The sequence below is a fragment of the Nyctibius grandis genome (assembly GCF_013368605.1).
Source record: "Nyctibius grandis isolate bNycGra1 chromosome W unlocalized genomic scaffold, bNycGra1.pri SUPER_W_unloc_2, whole genome shotgun sequence".
Lineage (NCBI taxonomy): Eukaryota > Metazoa > Chordata > Aves > Nyctibiiformes > Nyctibiidae > Nyctibius > Nyctibius grandis.
The window spans coordinates 3,406,740-3,426,772 of record NW_027167473.1 but is presented as its reverse complement, the minus strand read 5'-3'; the positions used below and the strand labels follow the sequence as shown (position 1 = coordinate 3,426,772).

At 43.2% G+C, this 20,033-nt stretch overlaps 1 protein-coding gene across 1 annotated transcript in view; it reads right to left on the bottom strand.

The window, feature by feature from the left end:
• Positions 1-20,033, bottom strand: part of LOC137677168 (transcription factor RFX3-like) — a 202,016-nt gene that overhangs the window by 120,980 nt on the left and 61,003 nt on the right. The window contains exons 2-3 of the mRNA XM_068424419.1: positions 19,482-19,606; positions 12,082-12,179 (exon numbers count right to left, since the gene is read on the bottom strand). Coding sequence (XP_068280520.1) covers positions 12,082-12,179; positions 19,482-19,598 — 215 coding nt within the window. The 5' untranslated portion in view covers positions 19,599-19,606. The remainder of the gene's footprint in view (positions 1-12,081; positions 12,180-19,481; positions 19,607-20,033) is intronic.

Below are 20,033 nucleotides of genomic sequence, written 5' to 3'. Positions count from 1 at the left end.
GTCCATGCTGATTCCTACCAAGCACCTTCTTTGGAAATGGCTTCCAGGATTATTTTCTCCATCATCTTCCCAGGAATAGAGGTGAGGCTGATCAGCCTGTAGTTCCCCAGATCCTCCTTCTTGCCCTTCTTGAAGACTGCAGTGTCATTTGCTTTCTTCCAGGCCTCAGGAACCTCCCCTGATCACCATGACCGTTCAAAGATAATTGAGAGTGGCTTCGCAATGACATCAGCCAGCTCCCTCAGCGTTCATGGGTGCATCCCATCAGGTCCCATGGACTTGTGCATCTCCAATTTGTTTAAGTATTTCCCTGACTGGGTCCTCCTCTATTGAGGAGAATTCTTCTTTGCTGCAGACTTTCCCTCTGGTCTCGGAGGCCTGGGATTCCTGAAGGCAATCCTTACCAGTAAAGGCTGAGGTGAAGAAGGCATTCAGTACCTCAGCCTTTCCCATGTCCTTTGTCATCAGGTTCCCTGCCCCATTCAGCAGCAGGCCCACATTTTCTCTGGTCTTCATGTTGCTACTGATGCACCTGTAGAAGCCCTTCTTGTTGCTCTTCACATCCCTCGCCAGTTTCAACTCTGGGTGGGCTTTGGCCTTCCTAACCCCATCTCTGCACACTTGGACAGTGTTTCTGCATTCCTCCTGGGTCACTTGCCCCTTTTTCCACCTCTTGTATGCTTCCTTTTCATGTTTGAGTTTAGTCAGGAGCTCCTTGTTCTTCCGTGCAGACCTGTCACCTTTGCTTGATTTCCTGCTCATTGCAATGGACCATTCTTGAGCTTGGAGGAGGTGATCCTTGAATATCAAACAGGTCTCCTAGACCCCCTCTGCTCTCCAGGACTGTCTCCCATGGGATTCTTCCAAGCAGGTCCCTGCACAGGCCAAAGTCCGCTCTCCTGAAGTTTGGAGTTGTGATCCTGCCATTTGCCTTGTTCCCTCCTCTCAGGATTCTCAACTCCACCATCTCATGGTCAATGCAGCCCAGGCTGCCCCCCAACCTTCACACCGCCAACCAGTTTGTAAGAATGGTAAGAAAAGCCTCCTTGTTTGTAAGAATTGCGTCCAGCAGAGCGTCTCCCCTTCAGCCCTGTTTTGCTGATTACAAGCTCTCTCTTTTCCATAACACCCTGCGCCCTTTGCTTGCCAACCACTCCCTCCCTTGATTATGGGTCGTCATCTCCGTCCCCTGTCATTTCTAGTTTAAAGTTCTCCTCACCAGGTTAGCCAGCCTGTTGTTAAAGATGTTTTTGCCCCACTTGGTCAGGTGGATCCCACCTCTCTCTAGCAATCCTTAAAGAAGGGTCCCCATGGTCATAAAATACAAATACCAATTGTCATCGCCAGCTGGGCAACCAACTGTTGACCCACAGGATCCTTCCATTCCTCCTCAAGCCCTTGCTTCTCACTGGAAAGATCAAGGAGAACACTACCTGGGCCCCCATGCCCTTGACCATTGCCTCCAGATGCATGTAGTCACACTTGATATGCTCCAGGTCTCCTCTGGCAGTATCGTTGGTGCCCACATGAAGATTTGCAAGGGGTAATAGTCCGAGGGTCAGACAAACCTTGGCAGTATCTCCACAGCATCCCAGATCCAACCTGCAGCAAGCAGTAAACCTCCCAACACAGCAGGTCAGGTCGGCAGATGTGGGCCCCCATCCCCTACAGCATGGAGTCTCCCACTATTATCACTTGCCACCTCCTTCTGGTGCTGCTGTGTGGCTCAGGCTTAGCTAGCTCGGATGCTTCATTGGACAGAGTTCCCAGATCCTCATCTGCTGCGAGGGTACTGAACCCGTTCTTTAGTTGGATATGCGGGTGGAGCAGGAGCCTTCTTCCTGTTGCCAGAAGTCACAAGCTTCCAGCCTTCGCCACTTCCTAACCCAATAAGCACAGACCACCTGATCCTCCTTCAATACAGCTGAGGGTTCAGGCTGCAGGGTCTTGAAAAAGATCCGGTTGATCTCTTTCTCACCATCTTTGATACCGCGCAGTCTGCTGACCTCTTCCTGCACCTCCTTGGCAACACAGATCCTGTACCACTGCACACCTTCTGCAGGCAAGGAAACTGTCTCCCTCTGCCACAGCCTCAGTGAGACACCCCAGGCACTCACTGTACTCTGAGAGCTGCATCCTCCCTCGGGAGTTCGGTCTGGATTGAGGCCTCTGACATTATAGAGAGAGTTGCTCCGATGGCTGGAGGTGGTGCCCTGTGACACATTAACACCATTGCTCAGGACATGGATGCTGTTCTCTGCAAAGTTTCTGGCCCCCTTCTGAGCAAAAAGTGCTGCATCTGTTGGCTTCCTCTGTTAGCTATGCTGTAAGAAGCAACTCAGGAAAATATTTGCAAGTGCTGCTTTGTAGAAATACCCCATCATAGGCAGGTTTCTTTTTTTCTGGATATTCGGAAAGGTACCAACAGCAGCTGGCCAAAAAAAATGGGAAAATGTGTTTCATTTAGTAAGGATGTAAACTGAAAATTCTATTTTTATGAGTTTCATCTTTTTTTCTTTTCCTGATTTTCAGTATTGGGGGGGGGGATAAACCCCCAAACCTACTCTGTCACATAACTTCCTAATAAATATTACCATAAAAGAAATTAACAGTGAGGAAAAGCTTTTTGAAAAACAAGCTCTAAGTAAAATTTGGTTAGTTGAAATTTTTGTGAAAACTTTTTAGTGCCCACAAAATGAATGAAAAACTACTGTGTGGGAAGAAGCCAAATTTCTTTGTTTAAAAAGAAGTCAAACACACTATACTTTAGTTGGGAGTAAAGTTGATTATTATCTAATTATTCTAGCAAAAGACCAGAGCCACTGTGTATTACTGGCAATAGATCCTTTACCCTGAGAATGGCATTTTTATCTCTTCACAAGTGACAGGATGGACAGTAACAAACTTGTTTGGGAGTTCCTATTCCAGGCAGAGAAGTTATGTTCAACATATTTTTCACATTGTATTTCTCAATTTCAGCAATTACAAGTACCGTAATGACTGCAAAATCTTGTTATTTGTGAGATTTGTGTAGGAGAGAGATTTCAGATGAGACCCCCAAGCTTTTTGAATGCTTATCCAAAAAATAAATGTTCTCCTCATAACTTTTTTTGCAACATCATTTAATGTGTGTTTAGTAACACTTTACAAACTATCAGAATGAACTTAGGCCATTTATTTAGGCCACTACAAATTTGAAGAAAAGGATGCTGTGAAAAATAAAATATTTCCTCCTTTTTAAGCAAATTGGCTAACTCTGCTAGCGGAAGTTCTTAATTACAGGATTCATCGATTATTCAAGTTGAAAAGGGGCATTTCTCATATTAGGTGACTTCCATTAGCCATTAATTCTTACTCTACCAAACGTGGTGTTTTGCCTCAAACAAAATCCAGTCTTTACTTGGACTGTTTCTTAGATGCAGTGGGAAAAAAAAAATCCCCTAAAGACAATATGAGTTCCCTTTTCTAGGTTTTTCTTCTTCATTACTGTAGCAGCATTCATTCTCCACCACCAAGATTTCACAGCAGTAAGAGCAATCCTACCTTATGTTAGTTAAACACATTCTTATATATTGCTTATTGATACTGTCTTTGAACACTACACATTGCATTTTGTTCTTCAGAACTAAAATAAACAGCATGTTGGCAATGGTTCAGGGTACTTCAAGCTTACTTGAGTAAATTGCAGTATTGCAATAATTGCCATTTCCTGCAGGGTTTTGCTCTTTAAAGCAAAAGCACTTAGGCAAAAAATGAAGGCTGAAAATTCATGATGGAAGTTTTCAGGAGATAGGAAACAATTGTTGCAATTACTGATGTACCTGTAGGAATGCCAAAAAGAATTTTCACTGCTGATCATAAGTTCCTTGAAAGAGTCTTAGGTGAAGTGGTCAGTTCTGCTTGTTAAATCAGAAACTAAATAATTGTTACATAATATAGAATCAAAGAATAATTCAGGTTGGAAGGGACCTCAGGAGGTCTCTAGTCCAACCTCCTGCTCAAAGCATGGTTAATGTTGAATTCAGACCAGTTTGCTCAGGGCTTTACCCAGTCGGGTCTTGAAAACATCTAAGGATGGAAACTACACAAACCTCTTTGGGCAACCAGTTGCACTGCTTAACTGTCCTCCTGGGTTGCTTGTGCCCTACTTTGTTTTGTTATCCCTCTAGCAGATACTGGGGTGGTTCAAGTCTCTCATGAGAACCAGAGCCCGTGAACATAAGGCTTATTCCAGTTGACTGAAGAAGACCTGTATTGGCTTTACGTGGCAAGGTTTTGGTAGAGGTGGGGGGTGCAGGGATGGCTTCTATGAGAAGACACCAGAAGCTGTCCCCACATCGGAAAGAGCCAGTTTCAACCGGCTCCAAGATGGACCCACCGTTGGCCAAAGTCTGAGCCAATCAGAGACATTGGTATGTGATAACATATTTAAGAAAGGGTAAAAACCGCTGCACAACAGCAGCTGGGAGAGAGGAGTGAGAATATGTGAGAGAAACAACTCTGCAGACACCAAGGTCAGTGAAGAAGGAGGGGGAGGAGGTGCTCCAGGTGCCAGAGCAAAGATTCCCTTGCAACCCATGGTGAAGACCATGGTGAAGCACATTGTCACCCTGCAGCCCATGGAGGACCCCATGTGAGAGCAAGTGGGTGTGCCCTGAAGGAAGCTGCAGCCTATGGAGAGCCCATGCTAGAGCAGGCTCCTGGCAGGAACGGTGGCCCCGTGGGGAGACCCACACTGGAGCAGTCCATTCTTGTAGGACTGCACCCCGTGGGAAGGACCCACGTTGGAGAAGGTCGTGAAGGACTGTCTCCCATGGGTGGGACCCCATGCCAGATCAGGGGAAGAGCGTGAGGAGGAAGGAGAGGCAGAGACAAAGCATTATGAACTGACCGCAACCCCCATTCCCCGTCCCCCTGCACCGCACAAGGGGAGGAGGTAGAAGAATTGGGAGTGAAGTTGAGCCTGGGAAGAAGGAAGGGGTGGGAGGAAGGTGGTTTTTTTTTTTAGATTTGTTCTTATTTCTCATTACCCAACGCTGTTTGATTGGCAATAAATTAATTTCCCCAAGTCACGTCTGTTTTGCCTGTGACGGTAACTGCTGAGTGATCTCCCTGTCCTTATCTCGACCCACAAGCTTTTCATTGTGTTTTCTCCCCCTGTCCTGTTGAGAAGGGGGAGTGACAGAGCAGCTTGGTGGGCACCTGGCAGCCAGCCAAGGTCAACCCACCACAAGACTTCATCTACTTCTTCCTGATCAGGCAGTCTGTATCAGATACCCACATCACCCACGTTAGTATGTCATCTAACCCGGACCCTTAAACTCTCACTGGCTTATCATCCATCCCTAGGCAAAGCTCCATGCATTCCAGCTCCTCTTTCATATAGAGTGCCTTCTTGGCTTGTTTTCCCTAAAGATTCTGTATCCATCCATTGCAGCACTCCATTTGTATGAGCCATCCCACAAGATCTCTGTGATCCCTGAGATCGTAGCCCTGTAAATGCTCACAGATGTCTAATTCATCCTCTTTTTCCCCATGTTGCATGCATAAGTGTGCAGACACTTCAGAGAGGCACCCAGTTGTACCAATTTCCCCAAAAGGGCATGAAAGCTTTCCCATAATGCTGATCTCCTGACACTTCCTTAGTTACGTGCATGTGCTTGAAGTGGTCCACTTTCAACCCGGTTTTGTTGATTATGAGGTCCCTCCTGTTTACCCCACATCCTTTGCTTGCCCATCCAGTCTATGACTTCCTCACTTGACTGTTGGTCATCCCTTCCCCATCATTCCTAGTGTAAAGCTCTCCTTACCAGGTTGGCCAGCCTGTTGGCAAAGCTGTTTGTGCCTCACTTGGTCATGTGGATCCTGTCTCTCCCTAGCAGTCCTCCATCCTCAAAGAGGGTCCATGGTCATAGTGGCACAGTCTAGTTGGAGGCCAGTAAATAGCAGTGTAGCCCAGGGGTCAATACTGGGTCCAATACTGTTCAACATCTTCATTAGCGATCTGGATGATGGGGCAGAGCGTACCCTCAGCAAGTTGGCTGATGACACAAAACTGGGAAGAGTAGCTGATATATGACAGGGTTGTGCTGCCATCCGGAGGGACCTCGACAAGATGGAGAAATTGGCAGACAGGAACCTCATACAGTTCAACAAGGGGAAGTGCCAAGTCCTGCCCCTGGGGAGGAACAACCCCATGCACCAGTACATGCCGGGGAGGAGGGGAGCAGCCAGCTGGAAAGCAGCATTGCAGAAAAGGACCTGCAGGTCCTGGTGGGCACCAAGTTGAACATGTATCAGAAACAGCGTGGCCAGCAGGACTAGGGAAGTGATCGTCCCCCCGTACTCGGCACTGGTGGGGCTGCACCTCGAATACTGTGTTCAGTTTTGGGCCCCTCACTACAAGAAAGACATTGAGGTGCTGGAGCGAGTCCAGAGAAGGGCAACGAAGCTGGTGAAGGGTCTAGAGCACAAGTCTTATGAGGAGCGGCTGAGGGAACTGGGGTTGCTTAGCCTGGAGAAAAGGAGGCTGAGGGGAGACCTTATTGCTCTCTACAACTACCTGAAAGGAGGTTGTAGCGAGGCAGGTGTCGGTCTCTTCTCCCAAGTAACAAATGATAGGACAAGAGGAAACGGCCTCAAGTTGTGCCGGGGGAGGTTTAGATTGGATATCAGGAAAAATTTCTTCACCAAAAGGGTTATCAAACATTGGAACAGGCTGCCCAGGGAAGTGGTGGAGTCACCATCCCTGGAGGTATTTAAAAGACATGTAGATGTGGTGCTTAGGGGCATGGTTTAGTGGTGGACTTGGCAGTGCTAGGTTGATGGTTGGACTTGATGATCTTAAAGGTCCTTTCCAACCAAAATGATTCTATGATTCTATGAGCCAGCAACGTGCCCTTGCCGCAAAGAAGGCGAATGGTGTCCTGGGCTGCATTAGGCAAGGTATTGCCAGTAGGTCCAGGTAGGTGATCCTTCCCCTTGATTCAGCACCAGTTGAGTACTGTGTACCTGGAGTCCTGTGTCCAGTTCTGGGCTTCCCAGTACAAGAGAGACATGGACATACTGAAGAGAGTCCAATGAAGATGATTAAGGGAGTGGAGCATCTCTCCTATGAAGAAAGGCTGAGAGTGCTGGGTCTGTTTAGCCTAGAGAAGAGAAGGCTTGGGGCGGGGGGGATCTTATCAACGTATATAAATACCTGAAGGGAAGGTGCATAGAAGATGGAGACAGGCTCTTCTCAGTGGTGCCTAGTGACAGGACAAGAGGCAATGGGCACAAACTGAAACACAGGAGGTTCCGTCTGAACATCAAGAAACACTTTCTCACTGTGACAGTGACTGAGCACTGGAGCAGGTTGCCCAGAGAGGCTGTGGAGTCTCCCTCCTTGGAGATATTCAAAAGCCATCTGGACATGTTCCTGGGCAACTGGCTCTAGGTGGCCCTGCTTGAGCAGGGGGTTGGACAAGATGACCTCCAGAGGTCCCTTCCAACCTCAACCATTCTGTGATTCTGTAAAAAATGAAAACCTTGCTGCCAACTCCAGCCACACACCCAATTGTTGACCTGCAGGATCCATCCCCTCATCCTCAAGCTCTTTCCCCTCACCAGTAAGATCAAGAACATCACCGAGGCCCCCATGTCCTTGACCATTGCCCCCAGAGTCATATAGCCACACTTGACACTTTCTAGGTAGGGCTCCCTTGGCAGTATCATTGGTGCCCACATGGAAGAGCAGCAGAGATCAATAGCCTGAGGGCCAGAGAAGCCTTAGCAGGTTTTCAACCGTGTCCCACATCCAAGCCCCCAGCAAGCAAACCTCCCTAAACAATTGGTCAGTTCAGCACATGGGAGTCTCCACCCCCCTCCGCAGTGAGTTATTCATTACTGCATGACTCAGGTTCCACTCGCATGGATGCTTTGTTTGACAGACCTCCCAGCTCCTTATCTGCTATGAGGACACTAATTCTATTTTGTAGTTGCAAATCTTCAGGTGGAGAAGGAGCCTTCCTCCTGGTGCCAGAAGTCACAAGCTTCCACCCTCCACCATCACGGGAGTCTCCACTTCCCAATCCAATAAGTACAAACTGCTCCTGGTCCTCCTTCAGTACAGTTGGGGGTTCAGGCTCTTGAAGCTACAGGATTTCAGAGGAGAACCTGGTTGATCTCTTTCTCATCATCTCTGATGCTGTGCAGTCTGCTAATGTCCTCCCATAGCTCCATTACTTGGCAACACAGATCCTCAACAAGCGCACACCACTTGCAGACTATAAGACTACCTTCTGCTGCCCTAGCATCAGCAAAACCCCAGGCACATCCTACAGCCTGAGACCTACAGAACTGTATCCTCCTTCTGGAGCTCCATCCAGGCCACGATCTCTGACATTCCAGGGACAGTTACTCTAACAGCTGCTGGGGACCATGTCCTGTAACAGGTCCCCACCATCATTAAGGATAGAGACACTGTCCTGAGTAATTACTACACCCCACCCACTACAAACTGTTGACTCTCTTCATTGTGCTCTAGGGTGGCACTTATATAGGCCACTCCCTAGTATTTGCTGAAAGGGTACTTGACTGTCCCTAATCAGGAGTCAGCTGGACAAAAGCTCAATGCCCTCTTTAATCAAGAACAGCTGACAGAGCCTGTTAGAACTGCTAGAGCTTGCTAGAAATCACTCTCCTGTAGCTAGGAAGATGCATTTAAGGAGCACTTAAGACTTTTCAATGTACACAAGCCCATCGGACCAGGTGGGATGCATCCAAAGGTGCTGAAGGAGCTGATTGATGTCATTGCAAGGCAGCTCTCTATCATCCTCAAAAGGTCACAGCAACTGAGGGGATGTTCATGATGACTGGAAAAAGTCATATCACACCCATCTTCAAGGACAAAAAGGAGGATACCAGGAACTACAGGCCAGTCAGCCTCACCTCAGTCCCTAGAAAGGTTATGGAACAAATCCTCCTGGAAGCTATTTGTAAATACATGAAGGACAAGAAGGTGATTGGGAGCAGCCAACAGGGATTTACCAAGGGCAAATCATGCCTGATCAAACTCATTGCTTTCTGTGACGAGGTGACTGGCACTGTGGACAAGGAGAGGCAGTGGATGTTGTATACCTTGACTGAAGAAAGGCCTTTGACACAGTCTCCCATAATCTCCTTATCACCAAATTGTTGAGAAATGGGCTGGATAAGTGAACAATAAGGTGAGTGGAAAATCGCCTAGACTGCTGGGCTCAAGGAGTTGTGATCTGTGGTGCAAAGTCCAGCTGTGGGCCAGTAACTAGTGAGGTCTCTCAGGGACTAGTACTGTGACCGATGCTGTTTAAGGTCTTCATTCGTGACCTGGATAATGGGACAGAAGTTTACAGATGACACCAAATGGGGAAGGGGGGGGGCACTCAGTATGCTAGAGGTCAGAAGCACCTGGAACGGCCAGAGAAATGGACTGATGGGATCCTCGTGAAGTTTAACATGGATAAATGCCAAGTCTTGCATCTGGGATGGAATAACCCCATGCAACAATATAGACTGGGGGGTTGACTGTCTACAAAGCAACTTTGCAGAGAAGAACCTGGGGGTCCTGGTGGAAAGCAAGTTGAATATGAGCCAGCAGCATTTTGGCTCTTTGTTAGATTTGTGTGTCTACCACTGTACTTTCTTCTTTCCATCCACTGGTCCTTGCAGCAAAGAAGGACAAATGCATCCTGGGCTGTATTACCAAGAGTGTAGCCAGCAGCTTGAGGGAAGTGATCCTTACCCTCTGTTTAGCACAGGTGAGACTGTATTTGGAGTCCTGTGTCCAGTTTTGGGCTCCTGGGTACAAGAGAGACATGGACATACTGGAGCGAGTCCAACAGAGGGCCACCAAGATGTTCAGGGGGCTGGAGAACATGACATATGAGGAGAGGCTGAGAGAACTAGGCCTGTTCAGCTTGGAGAAGAGAAGGTTCAGGGGATACCTTTTTGCTCTCTACAACTACTTGATGGGAGGATACAGAGAAGATAGAGCCAGACACTTCTCAGGGGTGCACAGCAATAGGACAGTAGGCAATGAACGCAAGCTGTAATATGGGAAGTTCTGATTAGATATTAGGAAAATACTTTTTTCCATTTGTATGTCTGCCACCATACTTTCTTCTTTCCACCCACTGGTTCTTGGCTCTTGCCTTTCTAGTCACTTCCACCAGCTCTTTATCTAAGACCAGAACCCTTTCCTGCTTACTGGATCACAGTCCCAGTTGTCTTAACCAGCCAACTCATGCCAACCTTTCCTCCTCACTGACTGGCCCTAGTTGCTGTTTTCATGTGTAAATGATCTCTTGGGAGGGTTTGAGGGTTGTGTTAGAATCAGGCTAGCACATGGTCATAAAAGGAGAATGAAAGAATATCCATGTTAATAGTCATAGAACATTTTCCATTCCCACCACAGGTTTAGTACTTGCTCCTTTCTCTGTTTTAATAGGATAGCTTCCTTCAACCATATATCCTAGGCCCTGTATATGGAATAGAATAGACTCTTTGTTCATAGATTAGATACTATAACCCAGAGTTTATATAATTAATAGCGGAAGCAGCAGCTGCAAGGAGATGCCCCATTTAGGACCACCTGGAGCACATCCATTGGTCTTTGGAGCATTTAACATATAAATCAGGTAAATCAAACATAATCCTCTGCTTAATATATTTGAACTATAAACTCAGGCAAAATTCCATGAACTGCAATAAACCACACACTCCCAACATCACTGCTCAGTTTCAAGTCCATAATTGAAAGAGTAGAAGTACTAGAGTTTTTAAAAGAAAAAACTTATACAAGTGTGGATGAAGAAATATGTTTTCTTTTGTCTCAACAGTTCAATGTCTTTGGCTGACATTTTTCAAAAACAAGTTAGCCTGATAAGGCATTCTACATAGAAATTTTCAATCTTTGATTACAGTTTAATAATGCTATGAGTGACTTTCAGTTTTTACAGTATCTTAAACAAGGACGCATTGGTCATTCTTAATAATAAGCACGTATTAAAAGACCCATTTAGGACAGAAGATTGATTAGATATTATAAGAGCAATGAAAATCAGGCAACAAGAGAATGCGTGGGAAAAGGTTAATTGAAGAATGAATTTGGCAAAATATGCCAGTGGAGAGTATGCTGCAAGTGTTAACATCAGTCTCTGAACCCAATAGTTTTGTTGACTTTTTTGTGTCAATGCCAGATTATTATCAATAAATAATACATATTTGCTGGCACCAAACAAGTTTTCTACATGTCTTTTGCTTCTTCCTTAACCTTATAACACATCAAAAGTGTCAAGGGGATATATTTAGAGGTAACTGGAAAAAGAGGGAAGGAAGGTCCTCCCTGAGCAACTTTGAAGTTAGCCCTACTCTGAGTGTGTGTGTGGGTTGTACCATATAACATCCAGAGGTCTCTTTTGACCTAAATTATTCTATGATTTTAAGTTTGCATGTGGGAGAAAGGAATGATGGCAGAAAAGCATGTTCATTGAAGCAAGAAAAGCACAGGAAATAGAAGAGTCTAAGAGAGAGGCAAAAGGACATATTCTTGTTCCTCTCCCCTTCTTCCTTCCTTTGGAAAAAACTAAATATGTATCTCATTGCACTAAACACAGTAAAGTAAGTAATGACTGCAACTGCCTCAGCAATTTAGGAAATTGCCAGTAGAATTTCAACTAGAAGAATAGGAGGCCCACATGAAGACTTCTTTATTACACAGATGATCATATTATGACAAATTTAGATAATTCTTCCTATCAGCATAACTTAAAACTTGTCCATAAACTTAAGTTTTTTCCCCAAACAACAAAATGCTGCATATACAGCTTCATGCTATGTCCAACTGTAACAATTACGTGAATTAATTTTAGATGAATTTGTGATGTGAATTCAACTTGTTTTCACCCAGATAATAATTTAAAATGACAAAAAATAAAGTTTTTGTTCAAACATTTTTCTTTGCTATTTAAAATACAGTAGCCTATATGATGTCATTAAAAGAATGTGCATTTAACTTCATATTTTAGTAAACATTCTAATTTTGATCAATAACCAACTTACATAGTTCCATTTGTGTAGACTGTGTCACTTCCCTCCACATACTGAACCTGGGCTGGGTAGACATGCTGTACCTGTTGCACAGTCTGTATTTGCTGTACCTGTAAACAAGAACACCAGAAATATAGGATAGTTTACCTTATAAAAAGAATGACTTCAGTGCATCTAATGCTTTCTAAACAATACTCTCAGTCATGGGATATCCCTGTTCTCACAATTACTAAACAACACAGAATGTAATATTGTGCTGCAAGTCTGTAATATGCTAAGTGGAGTACTAATATTAGAGATGCATGCCCTTGAGAGTATGGCTATTTTCAATGCCAAAGACAGAACCATCTGGAAAGCACAAGAACAAGAACTGTATGCTTCACACCAAGCTTAGGAACTATATTTAATAAGAAAGAAAACTTCATTTGGTCATCTATATGCTGCTTCTCTGTTTTGTGGGGTTTTTTTACTCCAATTTAACTCTATACAATACAAGCCTCTAAATCACAACTTACATGTGCTGTTAACAGGCAACCTCTGACCTGTCAGAGTAGGTCTTAAAAAAATTCAGTGTAATCCTAGAAGAGTCTGGTTCTCATGCATGTGATGCATCATCTACAAGAGCTCTTTCAGAACATTTTAGTTAGAACACCTTCACCATCCTCACTACATTCTATAAAATTCCTACTCCTCCTTTTCCACCATTAACTCATATACATTGAAACGAGATTCTAAACTTCATTGTTAACCTAATGTACTGGTTTTGGCTAGGAGAGAATTAAATTTCTTCATAGTAGCTTGTATGGGGCTATGTTTTGGATTTGTGCTGGAAACAGTGTTGTTAATACAGGGATGTTTTAGTTAGTGCTGACCAGTGCTTACACATCATCAAGGCCTTTTCTGCTTCTCACACCACCCCACCAGCGAGTAGGCTGGAGGTGCACAAGAAGTTAGGAGGGGACACAGCTGGGACAGCTGACCCCAACTGACCAAAGGGATATTCCATACCATATGATGTCATGCTCAGCAATAAAAGTAGGGGGGAAGTTGGCGGGGGGGACGCTGCTCAGGGGCTGGCTGGGTATCAGTTGGTTGGTGGTGAGCAATTGTTTTCATTTGCATTGCTTATCTTCCTTGGGTTTTATTTTTATCCCTTGTTATTTTTTTTCCTCTTTTCCTTACATTTTTTTATTATTATCGTTACTACTTTTTAATTATTAAACTGTTTTTATCTCAACCCACGAGTTTTCTCACTTTTACCCTTCTGATTCTCTTCCCCTATCCCGCTGGGGAAGGGGGGGGAGTGAGTGAGCGGCTGTGTGGTGCTTAGTTGCCATCTGGGGTTAAACCACAACACCTAAGGAAAAATTTATATCAAAACCTTAATTCTGAAAAAAAACATGTTATTTTGGATAAGACTGTTCAAGTGTGACAGAAAAACAGATGGTTCTGTCAGTCAGCAGTAATGAGATGTACTCTTTTTGATGGTTAAATAGAAAAATCAGCAGTTTGCTGATTTCCCATGTGAACCATTGCATAAATTGACATTGGCCTGCTATCCCTTAACAGTGTTCCTGAACTATAATTTCCCAAATTCAAAAAATATATCTCTTATCATTAAGGCAAGATAAAACTATGTACAGAATTTTGATTTTAGATAAAAGTGTTTGCATTAAAAGTACTAATAAGCTTAAGAGAAAAATACCAGGGTAAAATAAGTAAGGATTTATAAACCCCATTTAACTTAAAAAAAAAATAATCAAGTGCAGTGCCTAAAAAAAAAGATTTGGATATGCAAAGCTTTCTGTTCAGAGAAAAAAAAAAATCATCTTAATACATTAATTAGTCTGGAATACTTTTGGAAAGCAGTGCATGCTGTAATGTTGCTACTTAGATAAATGACCGATATAAGTTCACGGCTATGTTTTTCATATGTTAATTGATTTTGCATCAAGCTCCAATTTTGATTTGCAAAAGTGTGTATGTCCAGTTTAATGATACAATTATTTCTGAATGCTATGGTCATAGTCTATGCTGAATAGGAAGATTTGTTTTGTGTAACTAACTTTTGATGCATGGATACACCTTCTAAAATCGATTAGACACTTGTTTTTAATTTTACTCTTCAAATTCTTCCGTATTGCATGACATAAACCATAAGGTCAGTGAGATGAATTTAAAATCCTTATAAGCTTGCTACCTCATGCTTAAAAGTGCATGTTAAACCAGGAATGATACATGAGTGGAAAATCATATTTGAGAAAACATAAAACTAATAAAAATTCTGCAGGATGTTAAACGGCATTTAATTATGCTCCTCACCTTTTGGCCTTACTTTTGCTACTTTTTACTTGCACATGTATGGGTTTCTCCCTTCACCATTCAAGCTGCAAAAATGACAGTTACTGTGTTGCTTGAAAACACCTGTGAAACCACTGCCACTACACTCAGAAGGGAATCTTAGGTTTTTCATTAAGGACTTTTTTTTTTCTTTTCTTCATTTGGAGCACCATATCAGACTTTCATGAAAGCCATAGTTATATTGTCAGTGTGCAAAGAAAAGATTTATTTTAGCAGAAAATAATTTAGACATTGAGAAATTATCCCCCCCATAACTACAGGAAAGGATTTTAAAAAATAACTTATTTCTTCTGAACTTTTCATCTTTACCTAAAGTAGTCTGCTCCTAAAGCATGTGTACATAAATTCAAATTTCAAATTTAAGCAAATATATAATATATACAGTTAATTTTTCAGAGCAAAGCCACTCTTCTTCATCAGAGATTATTTTAATGCCTGATAGCCCTTTCTTTTCCTACAGTGGAAAAGCATCTATCTTACATTCTTCATCACATTTCCTAGTGGTATACTAGGATTCACATCTTTATTCTTCCTTTTCCTTACCCTACACATTCGATTCCTTTAAAATTCCTGACCTTTTCTCAAACTTTCATCATCTATCCTTTTCTCTCTAAATCAGTATCTCCTTCATATCCTGTCTCAATCACCGCAGAATCATCTTCATCGGCTTTCACAACATATGCATCACCTCTTCAGTCTATACAAAATATTGCAGCAAACTCCTCTTCCTCGGCCAGGCTGATCCCCTAACTTTCCTTTCTGAAACCTTACATGACTTCTACTTTCAAAATAATACTCAACTGAAAAAATACAATCCAATATAATCACAAAATAGTCCAAAATACAGATTAAATATTCAGTGAAACAGAATTATTGGAAATAGTAACACCAAAAGATAATTAATATCTTACTGAAAATATATGCTGATATAAACTATATCTAGTTTTTAAAAGTTTTAAGCAAAGCTTAAAAAGAGTTAACCACACTAAGCCTCCTAGAAAGCTTAACTAAGTCCAAGCATCACAGAAGCTTCATTTACAAAATTAGTATAATATTAGAAAGACCTTATCCTAACGGGCCCTGATAGGATGCACCCATGAGTGCTGAGGGAGCTGTCTGATGTCATTGTGAGGCCACTCTCAATAATCTTTGAATGATCATGGCGATTAGGAGAGGTGCCCGAGAACTGGAGGAAAGCAAAAATCACTCCTGTCTTCAAGGAGGACCCAGGGAACTACAGGCCAGTCAGCTTCACCTCAATCCCTGGGAAGGTGATGGAGCAACTAATCCTGGGAAACATTTCCCAGCACATGAATAACAAGAAAATAATCAGGAGTAGTCAGCATGGATTCACCAAGGGAAAGTCATGATTGACAAACTTAATAACCTTCTACAAAGAAATAACTGGCCTGGTAGACCAGGGGAGAGCAGTGGATATAGTCTACCTAGACTTTAGGAAGGCCTTTGACACTGTCTCCCATAAGGTCCTCATGGAGAAGTTGTTGAAATAATGGTCTGGATAAGCAAACAGTGAGATGGATTGAAAACTGGCTGGATGGCCAGGCCCGGAGGGTGGTGATCAGTGGCACAAAGTCTAGCTGGCCAAGAGAGCTGGGGCTGTATACCCCAGAGGCTCAGGACAGAATCTCATTATGTGTGCAAATACCTGAAGGGAAGGTGCAAAGAAGACGGAGCCAGGCTCTTTTCAGTGGTGCCCAGTGACAGGACAAAAGGGAATGGGCACAAACTGAAACAAAAAGGTTCCATCTGAACATCAGGAAACACTTCTTCACTGTGAGGGTGACTGAGCACTGGAACAGGTTGCCCAGGGAGATTGTGGATTCTCCCCTCCCTTGGAGATATTCAAAAGCCCTCTTGACATGTTCTTAGGCAACCAGCCCTAGGTGACCCTGCTTGAGGAGGGGGGATGACCTCCATTGGTCCCTTCAAACCTCAACCATTCTGTGATTATGTAATAAAGATTTAAGTTAAAGAGACAGATCTATATAAAAGTCCTAATTCAGCAAAAGCCTTTCACTAGCACAAAGTCTAGTTGGAGGCCAGTGACTAGTGGTGTACCCCAGGGGCCAATACCGGGCCTAGTCCTGTTCAACATCTTCATTAATGATCTGGATGATGGGGCAGAGTGTACCCCCAGCCATTTGTTGATGATACCAAACTGGGAGGAGTGGCTGATACACCAGAGAGTCATGCTGCCATCCAGAGGGACCTCAAAAGGCTGTAGAAATGGGCTGACAGGAACTCATGCAGTTCAAAAAGGAGAAGCACCAAGTCCTGCACCTGGGGAAGAATGACCCCATGCACCAGTACAGGCTGGGGGCCGACCAGCTGGAAAGCAGCTTTGCAGAAAAGGATCTGAGAGTCCTGCTACCTGCAGTCTGGAGGAAAGTGTCATTTAAAGGTTAAAGGCATCACTCTAAATGCAACAAAGAGAGAAAAGATGAGTTTTGAGGCACTGAGGGAACTTGTGTTGGATTACAGCACAAATCCAGACAGTGATGACCCTAAAATGACTGTGATAGAGCAGCGCTCTATCATCAGGAATAAGCAGAAATGGGCAATAGAAACCAGGCCCCCTCCAAAAGATGCAGAAGGTGGTTTACAACAAAAGGGTACTGACTAAAAATTTGAACAGCCTCCCTTATGGCTTTTGATCTTGGGCATGCGCTAGAAGCACCCCTTTTCTGCTGTTCTGTCAGGGCCTAGCAACTGCAGGAAAAGTTATTTTGTAAAAACCCTTTTGGAGAATGCCATTCAGAGAGATATCAACAGGCTGTAGAAAATAGCTGACAGGAACCTTGTGTACTTCAACAAGGAGAAGTGCCAAGTCCTGCCCCTGGGGAGGAACACCACCATGAACCAGCACATGCCAGGGGGCGCAGTCAGCTGGAAAGCAGCTTTGCAGAAAAGGACTTGTGGGTCCTGGTGGACACCAAGTTGAACATGAGCCAGCAAGTGTGCCTTTGCCACAAAGAGGGCTAATGGTATCCTGGGCTGCATTAGGCAAAGTATTGCCAGTAGGTCCAGGTAGGTGATCCTTCCCCTTGATTCAGCACCAGTTGAGTACTGTGTACCTAGAGTCCTGTGTCCAGTTCTGGGCTCCCAGCTGAGAGAGCTGGGCCTGTTTAGCCTAGAGAAGAGAAGGCTTGGGGCAGGGAGGGATCTTATCAACGTATATAAATACCTGAAGGGAAGGTGCATAGAAGATGGAGACAGGCTCTTCTCAGTGGTGCCTAGTGACAGGACAAGAGGCAATGGGCACAAACTGAAACACAGGAGGTTCCGTCTGAACATCAAGAAACACTTTCTCACTGTGACAGTGACTGAGCACTGGAGCAGGTTGCCCAGAGAGGTTGTGGAGTCTCCCTCCTTGGAGATATTCAAAAGCCATCTGGACATGTTCCTGGGCAACTGGCTCTAGGTGGCCCTGCTTGAGCAGGGGGTTGGACAAGATTACCTCCAGAGGTCCTTTCCAACTTCAGCCATTCTGTGATTTTGAGATTCTGTGATTTCAGCCAATTATTAACTTAGTAGGGATGAACTTTGATCAAGTACAGAAAGATAAGCATTTAAATTAATGTTAAGTGCCCAATGCTTAAATGTTTTGCTGAAATGTTGGGGTTTGCATTTTTTTTGGGGGGGGGGGGGAAGTGGTTAAAAAAAAAAAAGCAAATGTATTCCGAGGTACATTATAAATAGAAGTTATATTAATGGAATTATGAGACATTATGAATTGAGTCTGTATACCAGGAAAAATTATTAGTGAAATGTATGAGGCAGTTAAACAGCATTGCAAAGAACATGCAGAAAAAGTCATCACCTTAAATTTTAAAACGAAACTTAACAAAATGCTAGAAATTTTAATTTAGGCAAGTGATTCACTAGCACAGAAACAGACCTACATAATTTAACAAGTTATTCTCAGTTTTAATATTGTTGATTTTGAAACTGTATAGCCAACTTATGTTGAAAAATAACATCAGATTTCACCCAAAGAACCTAAAACAATGACAGCTGAATGGAGGGGAAGTGGAGAGGGAGGTGCTGATCTCTTCTCCCTGGTATCCTGTGACAGGATGCGTGGGAATGGGTCAAAGCTGTGCCAGAGGAGGTTCAGACTTGACATTAGGAAACATTTATTTAGTGAGAGGGTGGTCAAACACTGGAACAGGCTTCCTAGAGAGGTGGTCGATGCCCCATGCCTGTCAGTGTTTAACAGGTATTTGGACAATGCCCTTAATAATATGCTTTTTGTCAGCCCTGAAGCAGTCAGGCAGTTGGACTAGATGGTCGTTGTAGGTCCCTTCCAACTGGAACAAATAATTAAAAAAAAAGAAAAAAAGCTAAATTACACATACTAAAGGAGTCTTGGACAAAAGTCATGGCATTTCACATTCGGTTCCTGTTTTCCAACTCCACTTCCCTCCTTAATCTCTCCATGCACCACTCCCTCTAATGTTGGTGGGGCTGCATAGGTGATTAATCATGTCACAGAAGTGTGTGATGAGCTGGCTGCTTCAGAAGCCCCTTTAATTCTCTGGCAAATCCAAATTATGCATTACATATGGTTTTACTTCAAATACCTTTCTGCAGTTGTGCAAGAACCTGCAGGGAGTCCAGCTTAGAAGTACAAAATGACATTGCTTTTGTATTTTACATCTATATTGTATTTATTTCAAAAATTCCATATTCCTTATCAACCTTTCAAAGGAATAAATGTGGCTATTCAATAACTTAAATGAATGTAATTTTTTATGAGATATTGCACACATTTCGTAGTAATCTACTTTTAGAATCATGCATGTGTATTTCTGGTGGTTGCCAGATATTCTAATTCAAGAAATAAACCCTGAAAACTGCATGTCTGCTTATGTAGCTATTTTAGTTCCAGCAAAATAAAATTGAATAAAATAGTGAAAAAGAGTTGCTTTTGCAGCCTTGTAGAAAATCAGTTCTTCACTACACCTGTTGAAATGCATCATTCTGTCTTGCCAGGGTTTTTTGTTTTCCCAAAATTAACAGATACCTACCTGTTGCTGAACCGGTACCTGCTGTACTACCTGTGTGGGCACTGCTGCCTGGCCAGCCACAGATGCCTGTAAAGTCACAGTCGAACCTGTGTCCGACCCAGTCTCTGATGTCTGCATCGTGGTCTCTGAATAAAATTAAAATGTAAAATTAAAAGTTCAGCACAAACTTCTTTGCTTTTTGTCACTTATCCTTATTGAGATCTTAAAAGAAGAATATTCACCCAAAATCCAATCTGGGGATTAGCTAAAGATTGTTTCACGTACTATTACATGAGTACATGGAGATACTTCATTTATTTTTCCTTTTTTAAAATGATGTTTTGGCCTAAAATATTAGAAAATTCATATTATATATTATTGCTTTGTCTAATCTAAGGTCTGCTTAGAGCTTGCAGCACATCTAGAAGAGAATAATATAAGCTTTGAACTTAATGAATTTTTTTTTAACAGTTTACAGTCTGCTTTGTAACAGCAAATACGTTTATCAAGTCAGAAGCAAGGTGCACACGAACCTACTTACTACTTTGAGGTAAAGAACTTTTAGAAAAAAAT